This window comes from Balaenoptera borealis (genome assembly GCF_965194805.1).
Source record: "Balaenoptera borealis genome assembly, chromosome: X".
Lineage (NCBI taxonomy): Eukaryota > Metazoa > Chordata > Mammalia > Artiodactyla > Balaenopteridae > Balaenoptera > Balaenoptera borealis.
In genome coordinates this window covers 15460431-15472734 of record NC_138881.1, presented here as the reverse complement: position 1 = coordinate 15472734, position 12304 = coordinate 15460431, and the positions used below count along the sequence as shown (strand labels likewise).

The 12304-nt window shown below is 40.8% G+C and overlaps 1 protein-coding gene across 1 annotated transcript in view; it reads left to right on the top strand.

Annotated features, from left to right (window-relative positions):
• The window catches only part of LOC309619856 (sex comb on midleg-like protein 2), an 89410-nt gene extending 83879 nt beyond the window's left edge, over window positions 1–5531 (top strand). Inside the window, exons 14-15 of the mRNA XM_082375704.1 lie at window positions 2525–2676; window positions 3773–5531. Coding sequence (XP_082231830.1) covers window positions 2525–2676; window positions 3773–3901 — 281 coding nt within the window. The 3' untranslated portion in view covers window positions 3902–5531. The remainder of the gene's footprint in view (window positions 1–2524; window positions 2677–3772) is intronic.
• The last annotated feature ends 6773 nt before the right edge of the window (window positions 5532–12304 follow it).

Sequence of the window (12304 nt, the reverse complement as noted above, 5' to 3'; positions counted from 1 at the left end):
CCCCCCAGGAGAACATGATATGTATAAACAGGACAGTATCCTACTCTTCATTTGGAAAGAGCCAGAGCAGCCTTCCATGTGCAAAGATAGCTACTATCCTGTACCCTTTTAAAAGGGTTAAGGGTGCTGTGGTGGGGGGAATAAGTGTTTTGTCTTTTGTCACCAGATAGGCATCTAGGCAAGGTTGAGGAGTAAAGGAAGTAGGAATCAACTAACTCCCCTGCCTTTCATAATGGATATTATCTATGGGCAACTGCACTGTACACATGCTGTGATACATTTAATATCGTCACCCCCATCTCCTACTCCGTGTAGATTGTCTCTGGTTTTGGAGTGATTTTTGTAGAGAGACTGAAGATAGATGTTCATTTTATAAAGGGGTAATGTACCCTGAATTTTTAGATATTTTCACAATATATGAGTTTATGAAGACAGGCCTTCTGATCTCCTAGTGTATATGAGACAGAGCCATTAAGGAGAAGAGCATGACTGGACTTTGATTATTTTTCACATAATTTTTTATTTCATGTAATTATTTGAATAACACTAAAATAATGTTCATAGCCTTCTCTGATTGTTTGGAAGATGTGGGCCCAATTAAATTATTTTCCATGATAGATTAGAAATAGATGAGCTCACGGTTGTTTTATTTTTATTTTTTAAATTTTTTATTTTTTAAATTTTTAAAATAAATTTATTTATTTTATTTATTTTATTTTTGGCTGTGTTGGGTCTTCGTTGCTGCACGCGGGCTTTCTCTGGTTGCGGCGAGCGGGGGCTACTCTTTCTTGCGGTGCGCGGGCTTCTCATTGCGGTGGCTTCTCTTGTTGCGGAGCATGGGCTCTAGGCATGTAGGCTCAGTAGTTGTGGCTCGCGGGCTCTAGAGCGCAGGCTCAGTAGTTGTGGTGCAAGGGCTTAGTTGCTCCGGGGTATGTGGGATCTTCCTGGACCAGGGCTCGAACCTATGTCCCCTGCATTGACAGGCGGATTCTTAACCACTGCGCCACCAGGGAAGCCCCTGTTTTATTTTTAATATAAAATTATAGTTTTATACCAGAAATCATATCTTTACATATAGTTTATTTGTAGTAATCCGTAAAAGTAGTTATATGTTTTTCAAAACATAACTATACCAGATTCTGATGACAGAAACCAAAAATCCCACACAAATATAAGTTAATTTAGAGGTATGGTTAGCCTTGCCAGTAGTTTTTTAAGTATTAAATTGAGTCTGTTTTGAGTTAAAGGAGAAGACTTTTCTGTCTAGATTGTTAGAATGCCTTAGGCATGGCATGGTCTATACCATCATCGTTTTTACTTGGGTTGATACAGCCCAGCAGCATTTCTTGGTAGACCAACATTTTTATCTCTGACAAGTAGAAAGTAGGATAGATTTTACTAAAGAGTTTTTATTTCATATCAAAGTTACGCTATTTAAAAAGAAAATAAGTAAAATTTACCATTGTGAGTTCTTTTATCTTCTGATTTTCTTTGCCCTTTCCCTGGGTGAATACTCAAAATACCCATAAAATGGCCAGAGCCCAGAGGATAGGAAAGAAAAGGTGCACTTTTGGCTAATTCACACATACAAAAATATTAAATTTGTATTGACGGTCCTTGTTTAGAGAAACAAATCCTCCTAGCAAATTACAAAACCCACTTCTCTTATCATACACTAACTTTAGAGAGTCAAGCACTCTGGTTGAGTAAATGAATACCTGTCTGGACACAAAGAAATTTCAATACAACGTAGTGAACGGCACAGCTATAACTTTTTGAGGTATGAGCACTTGAATTGTTTCATGTCTTAGTTACTTCTTTTTTAAACATATAAACCTTCAACCAAAATATCTCTTACTATGCAGTGAAACTTGAAAGAGGCATTCAGTATAATGTTAAAGTTACTTCTGACCTAGCTAAGCACAAAATAATCTTGTTTTCTTCAAAATTCAGATAAGCATATCAGGCTTGAGAGACAGGAATTTAAAGAATAGAGTGATGCTAAAAACCATCCATATTGAATACATTAAAGTGAATAAATTTAAGCAATGATCAAACTGTAAATTCTGGGGATTTCCATTGCAGTTAGCTAGTAAAATAAACCTAATTTGGAGATATCAAGAGGAGAAAGATTGAGAGAAATTCTTTGAAATATTTAAAGTAAGAAAGCAGTAAGTTAGCTTAGATTAACCTAATTTAACCCAAGTAACAGATCTTTTGCTGTATTTTCCTGTGGCCAAAGTGGCCTCGGATTGCTCAGTCTCTTTTATGATCTTTGGAACTGCAAGGTGTCTTCCGAAGCTGCTTTTGTTGTTTGGGGGAGGTCAGGTGGGACATTCTTGAGTAGCCATCCTCAGGTCATCTTTACTAGGCTTTCCCTGGATTTTATCTTGGAGTCCTGGGTCCATGCCGGGGTACTTCACAGAAGGTTCCAGGAATGAGACAATTACTCCCTACCTAACATCTCTTCTTTCAGGATAATGATCAGGTCAAGTATGATTTGTCTTTTTTCCCCCCATTGAAGCTCCAAGTTATATAGCTGTACCTGACCCCAGTGTCCTGAAACAAGGCTTCTCTAAGGACCCTTCAACCTGGTCTGTGGATGAAGTGATACAGTTTATGAAACATAAAGATCCTCAGATATCAGGCCCCCTCGCCGACCTCTTCATGCAACATGTAATGTATCTTTTGATCCGGTTTTCCTGCCGTAATGACTTTGAATGACCTCTGTGCAGGCCCTTCAGTTGGATACTGATTAGTGTGGATGGTGGGGGAACCCTATCAACTGATTTTTCCATATGCGAGAAAGTTTACTTTGCCCAAAGTTAGAGCCTTAAAGGGTGGAGGCTGGATCTGTGCTTTAAATGGGTACCCGAGTACCTAAAATACTACAAGTCTTCAAGTTCTCAAGAGAAGATGATTCGGCATGGCCGCTCTCAGGTGTCTTCTCCTTTGTAACAACAGTTACAAGGATCCTCCTCCCCACCTGCTCCCTGCTCGGCCCCAGGACCGTGAGTAGGAGGGGTGACCACAGCTGTGACAGGGTGTCTTCCTTGTTATGATGCCCGATGAATCCAGTAACTGTAAAAGATTAAGTGCAGCTTTATTTTAAATAGGAACTCATGAAAACCAAATAATATGCTTCCACGACATAAATTGCTTCATTAAGGAAATAATTTTAGGAGGATGCCTTGTGTCTGTTAAATAATGTTTATAGTCTTTTCTAATAAATCAAATTCATGACCAAATATCTATGTATTCCTTTTTGACATTGTAAGAAAATCAGTAATAAGTTTTCGTATCTAATTAGCTTCACACAACTAACTGAATAGCTTTCAACATAATGACAACACTGTATAGCACATTTACAGTTTGCATTAATGCTGATATACTCATATTCCCAGCCTTTCTAAGAAAGTTAATGACTGTCTGAAATTCATTTCTACAGTTCACAGTTTTCTACCCTTTGTCATAAATACGTGGTATTTTATTCAACATATAGTATTTAAAATCAGAGTTTGATGCTAAGGCCACTTTTCAAAGATACTGGGTTAAATTTCCTTTTTCTTAAAATTTGAAGTGAATTTAGAAATTTGCAAATGATGCTTCGCATATAAGTTATATTTTTAATAGTTTTCAGGAAATAAATGCATATTCAGAGAATATATATTGAGAATGTACAGCTGCTCCCTATTTTACATGTTCTTATATGTACGTAACGTGACAAAACATGAAATCAGTATTAGTAATTATAATTTCTTTCTCTCTGTAGGAGATTGATGGGAAGGCTCTGCTACTACTCAAAAGTGATGTGATGATGAAGTATATGGGGCTGAAGTTGGGGCCAGCCTTAAAGTTATGTTACTATATTGAAAAACTTAAAGAAGGCAAATATAATTGAAAAAAAATGTATAAGTTTAGATTAGACATAATTTTCAATTGTCTTGATAACTTTTTAATTTAAAAGTATTTTTATTCTCGTAGCAGTTTTTGTTTTGTAGACGGTTCCTCTAAAACTACGTTATATCCAGAATTGCAGAACTACATTGCAAGTCCAGTCTACTTCTTTAAAACACATTAACATGTTAGTATTAGCATATTCAACTTGGCAGTCCTTTATGTCTTATTATTATTTTACACTTTACAGTTTATTATTTAATTGTACAGTTTACAAATATACTTAATGCAGGAAACAGAGAAACACCGTTGATTTTGATTAATGTTCATATATAAAACCAAAACAGCTACATCCCAAAGGGGAAAGTATCAGGGACTGACAGGCTCTCTAATAAAATCCATGAGAAGTTTTCCTTAGAAAAGAATTTAAAGATGCAACTGTAGATATCACCTCTTTTTCAAATATTTTATGTCTGTTACTGCAATGTTCTGTTCGTGTTCTACCAATTTCCGGAAAGGGAATAGCCATATAAATTATTTTCCTTTCGTTTTTATTTCTCTGTATGTTGTGTTTGTTCATATTTAAAGAAAAAAAACAAGCTTATAAACTTTCATAAAGTGTTCTTACCAGTTTTTGATAAATTTCAAACAATTGTAAGATAGAATGGTTGTTTTATGCAGGAGATATTATACTACTACAAGGGTGGTTTGGATGGAGTCTGATTAAAATTTTTCAGTGAAATACCTATTATTTCAAAACTTTACATATTTTCTCTAAGCTTAGACATTTAACTAGGCATTCATTTCTCATATCTCTATATGAGGACACCTGTGCCCAAATTTTTAAAATATATATATTTTATTGTCTGTGTTTATTCTTCATATGGATACTATACCATATTTATATATTATTCTATACCCGTAGGTATTCAAACAAGTAAATCTGTTCTTTTTGAATTTAATATGGCACTTTGCACTGCCACAGAGGTAATGGTGAACTATTTATATAGTTGGATGTTTTTATTCTGAAAAATATATGTGCATCATTTGCTATCACTAGTACCTCTCAGCTTAGTCTTCAGGGGATAAGAAACAATCCATAGATTGGTTTCCATACAGGGAAGTTCTCTGTCCTATGCAATGTTGCTAGTTAATTTGCTTAGTTCTGAGCCATTTATTCTGCTAAATTTTGGAAGATGCATTAATTCAGACTTATCATTTTGGGCTTTATTTTTAAAGTTAGAACTTTCAAGGGGAAATGGTGCTATATGTTTATTGTTATTACTTTGTATAAGTTTGGTGTAATGTTAATAAGCTATGAGAATCTGTGCTAAAAGTATTAGCCATTTGTTATAAATGCCAATAAAATGTACACCAGGGGCAAGAATGTACATTTTCTTTTTTAGAAAACCAAATGTACTTTATATGAGAATGCTACTATTTAAAGGGTGGTTTCATCTATGTTATTCATTTTGTGTTATAAGACAAAATTCTAATTTAAACTTGGTCTTCTCTCAAATTGTTTGTGTGAAGATGCTGTGCCCAGTTAAACAGTCCTCAGGTGTTTGTATAAATACTGTTTTACAGTTTTCAGATTTTAAAATATAATAAAGTTTAATAACCACAGCCATTAATGTCAAAGCCTCAGATTTGATTTTACTTGCTTTCACCACATTATATTAATGTATGAATCAGCTATAGTTGAAAAAGCAGCACTCTAGTAAGTTTGTGGCTTTATATGTCCAAATACTTGGTTTTAACACTTGCCATTCCTAGGAGCAAGGGGCTGATCTTTTGCAGGGGCCTTAAATGAGACCCCAGGGAAGCAGTAAGAAGTTAAATCAATGAGCTTTATCTGTACTCAAGTTAGTTGGCAGTGATGCAAGTGTGCTAGAAAATGCCAGTGCCCCCATATATCTCATCCTACCTGAGTTCATGCATCTGGCTGGCAATTCTGGCTGCTCTTTTACCACTGGGGGCCAGAAGCCATACTGCTACTCAGCCTTCAGCTCTCCCAGCTTACCTGGTGGAAAAGCCCTAGAGGCTCAGGGTTGTGGTTGAATCACCTTCAAGATCCGACCCCTCAGCCCACCCGCACCAGGAGCTGCTGCCTTGGAACCCAGAAACTCTTACTGCTGTTCATTGGAGACAACCGGGCCCTAACTGAGGCCCCAGGGATGATGAGCTCAAGTAACTGGAATGGAGGTGTCGATTTTCACTATCTGGTTTGTAAATTTTTGTCCAGAAACTATCATGCCGTGTTAGCGCGGGTTACCTGTGAACTTAGTTATCTTTGCTCTAGTTTTCCCCCTCAGTCCATTCTTCAACTTTCTGTGGGCAGCAGGATTCTGCAACTTGAGCTCTAAAGCCCTCTGGGCACATTGAGCATGTGCTTTTCTGTCTTTTGTCTACGTGATTTCTAATTGTTGGACAGTCTTATGGTACATGGTTCAGAATAGAATTTCCCAGACTTTTAAATTGGGACTCCCTCTGTAAACATGAAAAAACCATGCCCTTCTGTAATATTAGAAATTAAAAATTAAACATCATGACTAGGAACAGTGATTATGGGAGGAAAAGTGCTGCTTTTTCAAGCTACATAAGGGACTGTACTCACAGTTGGTTGAGTAAATGAAGTATGTTTAAATCTCTGGGGCTGTTTTCTACAGTGTGATGCTAGGACTTGCTTATATTTTTAAGTGCTCTGACGCTGATCCAGGGAATGGAGGGAGCTCTTAGGGAGGACATGTAAGCCAGGGCCCACCTTCAGAACACATGGTGGACAGTTTGCATCTGATCCCTCCTGACGTTTCCCCTGTTTTGTCCAGCATTTTGATGAAATTGAACCCTGAAAGCAGCTCTCCACAATGAGCGCATACTAAGACCAAGCTTGCCCACTCTCCCTGCTGTACAAGAGGCAACAGCAAAAAGACTTTATTGTATCAATCAGTCTTTGACATAAGGAAGCAAAATTAAACGGCAGATACTGGTATAATTAAAAAGGCATTATTGATAGACATTAGATTCAAAAAGAAAATTCACTGTTAAGAATCCATGGAGCTTTCACAAAATTGAGTACATGCTAAGCTACATAGAACACTCTGAATCACAGGAAACAAAGTTAGGACAGGCTACAGTCTGGGACATAAAATTCAGAAGTTAATGAGATACTTCTGAAACGCTAACAAGAAAAACAATAAGCACCCCTACCTTTGTAGCCACAGCTTCTTTCCTGAACTTTCTCCTTGAGTTCTAGGCCTGGGTATGTCACTGTCTACTGACGTCTCCACCTGCAAGCCCACAGCATCTCCTCCTCATCACACCTGAATCTTTTCCCATCTTCCTTTGCTGATGTGCCCGTCTCCAGTCCCTGCCTTAACAGCGCCTCACCCGCTGATGCATCCGGGCGCCTGACAGAGTGACTGCCGGGGTTGGCCTCCGCTCCTCATTGCCCACAGCCCACCACACCCCTGAGGTCACCTGGTCCCAGGCATCCTACCTCTCACGGCTCTCTCTTGTCTGGGCCCCCCAATCTGTTGTTTCCCGAGTTTGCTGCCAGATGCCACTTCAGAAGTGCTGAGTTTCTTTCCTGTGAGCACTTCCAGGGCTGATACTTTTATTTATTATTGTATTCCCAGGATTTAGCATACTATCTCCTACATAATAGATACTTAGATGTTGGTTGACGGAAAAAAACACAAAAGCAAATTTTCTTCTTAGAAACACGGCCGTTTCCAGTACCTCTCCCAGTTTACAAGAAACTCATTTTTATTGATGCTTGTGCTTCATTAATGCAGTGTGGCTCCCCGCCACCACCATGGAGCAGCTCAGATGTGTCTGAACGGTAATGGGAGATGGCCGATGCAGAGGGCTCTCAGGGCAAAGGCAGTTAGGCCCAGAGATTCTGGGCTTGTTGTAGGAGAATTGAAAAAATCCCTCATCTTTATGAAGATACTGAAAGATTTGTCAGAGACACAAACGAAGTGCTTTCAGTAAATCTGTTGGTGTTTTGCATGCGTATGTGTGTGTGTGTGTGTGTGTGTGTGTGTGTGTGTGTGTGTGTTTAACTAGGATTTGAAGGTGTAACTGTGAGCTGTAAACCCTTAAGTTTAACAAAGCTGTCCCATGTCCTACTGACAATTTATATCTTATGTCTGCAAACCAGTTGCTGGGTGGCTCCATGTTTATCGAGCCAGGCTAATATTTTTCTCTCCTATTTAGGAGCCGCCTTTTTCATGCTTTGGAGTTGGAACTTATAAATATAGAAGGTCAAAGTTGTGCTCGCTGTTGACAGCTCCTGTAAAACACCTGACTCAATGAGCAAATATTAGCTCTATCAACTACTCCTTTCTTTTAAAAAAGCTTTATTGTAGTACATTTCAAGTACATGTGAAAATAAGGATAGCGAAGGGACACCACCCAGCTCCAATAATTATCAGCTCATAATCTATCTTGTTTCATCCACACTCCCACTCACATCTCCCATTTCCACGTTGTTCTGAAGCAAATCTGATAGATCATTTAATGTATAAATAGGTCAGTATGTACATCTAAAAGATAAACTTTTTAAAAAGTGACCATACCATTATCACACTTTAAAAATTAATAATTCATTTCTAACACCATGCTGTAATGAGAGGAACCAGGGCTCCCTGGAGAAATGACCGATTCTAGGACTGGGACGGGGAATATACAAGTTGAGTCTGGAGCATCTTGTAAGTGTCGAAGGATGTGCTCCAAAAAAGCACAACCATGAGGAATGTCAAAGGGACACAGGAGCGAACTGAAAGAGCTTCCAGTGGCCAAGGAGTCTGGAACGGTTTGAGCAACAAAATAAAGCAGTATTGGATTATAACCCAAAGTATAACAAATATCCCTGAGTCCATACTGCTGTAAATCAACGACTGAATAAGTAAATAGGGGAGAAGAGAGAAATGTGTGCAGAAGAATCCCAAGTCATCTAGAGCATTGCTCCCCACTCCTTAAGTGTGTGCTGTGCAGAGAAGTACGTGCTTCCTTCCAAAGAGGACAGCATGGAAAGGGGGGAAAAGAGGAACTGTCCAGGGGAGAGACCTGACAAACACCCTCAGCCAGGGGATCAAGGTCAACATCAACAGCGAGAAGTCCTGTTCATAGTATGTACCCTTGATATGATAGGATGAGAATGGCCCCTTATCGCTGAGGTTTTCCTCCCCAAAACCCATGACCCCAGTTTCATCACGAGGAAAATCATCAGACAGATCCCAATTGGGGAACATTCGGCAACATACCTGACCAGTCCTCCTCCAAACTGTCAGGGTCATCAAAAACAAGGAAAGTCTGAGAATCTGTCACAGTCTAGAGGAGCCCAAGGAGACATGAAGAGTAAACATAATATGGGATCCTGGAACAGAAAAAGGTGAAAAGGAAATGTGAATACAGTGTAGGCTTTAGTTAATAATAATGTACAAATATTGATTCATTAGTTGTGGTAAATGTACCACAATATAAAATACTAATAATGGATGAAAATGGGTGTGGGTACTCTCTCCACTATCTTAATAACTTTTCTGTAAATTAAAACTGTTCTAAAATTAAAAGTTTATTTAAAAACTTAGCAATTCCCTTCTATCATCCTACATTCATGCAGTGTTCTGTTTAAAGCCCTGATCTCTCAAATCTGAAGTGTGAAAATCTTCGCCAAAAGTCCCAGTGAGATTTTGAGGGAGTGACTGCTCTTCCTTGAAAAGGAAAATATGTAAAGTTTCTTCTTGGTGCATGAAATATTTGATATGTGCAACCTGCTCCAGTAGTTATTTTTAGATCTTATCTCTGATGAGTGCCTGGGTCTTGTTTTCACTTGTCTTTCAATGTTTGTGTGTGACCGAACGTCAACTCCCAGAGAGAAGGAGTTACGGCATATGCTTTAAGGGGAAGTTATGTATGTCCATGTAGATTGATTTCTACTTTTTCTTCTTTGCCTTTTCTTCCTTTAAAAATATTTTGTTGTTGCTTGCTTTCCTCACACAGGAGTATATATCTCGTTTCTATGTGGAAAACTGATCTATGATGTACAATCAGCATATGAGTGTCACCATTTAGAAGTGTTCATTAAGTGAGGCTTACTGGTTTCCAGTGTTGCATCTGGCTTTATTAATTTTTGTATCAGTATATTTCAGAAGTTAGCATGGATGCTGGCCAAATCAATAGCAACGTTGCTCTTAGAAAAAGTGCAAGAACGTAAGGAATGACTCTGGTCGGAAAAGAGTGTCTTGATATAATCCTTTCCTGAAATGCTCGAGTTAGTCAGTGACATATGAACCTCCCCCCATCTGGGCACTATGAACAGGCCCTGGTCAGGGTGGGCAATGGCGGCAATTAGCACCCAGTTCCACTCCAGACATTGCCAATGTTTAAGTACCTGCTAAAGGGACACGCTCATGACAATTGTGCAAAGGATTTTAAGCTTTATTATTATGTAATAAGTAAACTGCCTGATTAAGTGTGGTTTTGGTGACTACGCTTATATCAGCCAGGATAAACTGTGCTTTGCTGCAGTAACAAACCAACCCTGAAATCTCAGTGGTTTTGCTTTTCTCCCAGGCAAAGTCTGACTCTCCAGAGCTACTGCTTTTTTTTTTCTTCTTTCTTTTTTTTGGCCTTGCCATGCGGCATGTGGGATCTTAGTTCCCCGACCAAGGATCGAACCTGTGCCCCCTGCAGTGGAAGTGCGGAGTCTAAGCCAGGGAAGTCCTGAGAGCTACCACTTCTTTTGTGACTCTGTCCATGTAACACATGGCCTCCAAGAATCTTTTTGTTGCCCAGAGCTGACATGTGGCACTTCTACTTGGAGCCCACTGTTAGAACTAGTTACATGGCCCTACTTAAGTGCAAGAGAGTTGGGTAGAGTGGCTTTCTCAAGAAGAGGAAGAAGAAAATGCAAGATTTGGTAAACACATAACATTGTTTCTACCACAAGGGTTTAAACATTTTTTTCAGGCTAAAATGATTGCAGACATGCTTTGGGGCTGGGCCAGGTTGGTGGCCTAACTGGGAGAAGCTGGTTGGGTGTAGTGCATAGGTGTGCACAGGTGACTGGAGGGGCTGCGTCTGGCAGGAGCCCAACCGTTGCCATGCAAGATTTTGAGTCTTATGTTACAGTTCTTCCAATTTTTCAAAAGCAAGTGGAAAAGCAGATTTTAATGTGAAATCTCCCGATTTAAAAATGTAGGCTGAAGTATATGAAAACACAGGCCAAACAAAATGTGCTTGCAGGTCTCATTGGACCTATGTGCCACCAACATTAAGATCTTAATTAGCTCTTTGGCCTAGGAACTTGGGATCTTGAATGGCCCTTTATTTATCTGTGAGGTAGGGCTGCATTTCTAAGAATCTGGCTCTGCCTGTGAGCATTCCCTCAGCCCACCCTGGTTCAAGGTTCAAATCCTTCCTTCGTCCTTGCACAAGCTCAGCTGACCGCTGGAGCACTTGGAGCCACACTTAAAGGACAACAGATTCCTTGCATTCCAGGTCATTGCCAGGCTATGTAATCTTTAGGCATTTGGGAAACCACAAAGTGTTGAGAAAGAATGAAATAGGGATGGGTGTTGGGGAGCCATTATGAACTTGGAACTGGAGGGCCCGTATGTCAGTTTCAGACGAATCTCAAGGGCTGTGGGAGGCAATTAAAAGATTATAAATGGGGGAGGGGTCACACGGACCTGCAGCTCTCGGGGGCGGGGAGGAGAGCTCTCAGCAAAGGGAACCGATCGCCCACGGTGCGCCGTGCCCTCCACGTCATCCCATCCACGTATTGTCCTTGCGGGCGACTCCAGCGACTTCATTCCACCTTTTCTGAGCTCTTCTCAGAGGCGTAGGCGTCCCTCTGAGGGCGGCCCGAGTTGTTTGTTGGGTTCAGCACAGCCCGAAGACGGTCCAGCACAACCACCTTTTCCTTTCAAATGATATTAGCGGTTACTTTCCAGATCGCCCGAGGTCTGGGAAGGCCAGCTTTTGGCAGGGGTCTTAGACGAGCTTTCGGGCCGGGGAAGAACCCAGGAAGGCACCCAGAAGCCTCGACCGCCGGCCATCTGGGTCCCACGCTGCCGACCCGGACGCACCGCGCTCAGGAGCAGAAAGTTCCGGGCCCGATGGGGAGGGCGGCGTGCGCTGCGGCCGCTTCTTGGCACGAAAAGGTGATGGGGTGTGGACGGGTCTCCCCACCCCACCCAGGCGCCCAGGAGCCACGCACCGCGGCCAGGAAGCCACGTGGGGCTCGAGTCGCCGCCAGAAAGAAGGCACGTGAGGAGAGGCCCCGAGTCCTGTGCCACCACCTGGACGGGGGCGGGGTGGGGGCGCCGCACTGCTGCCCGGAGCCGGGGTCCCAGGCCCAGGCTCAGCCTGGGAGGCACACAAGCTGTTGTCACCC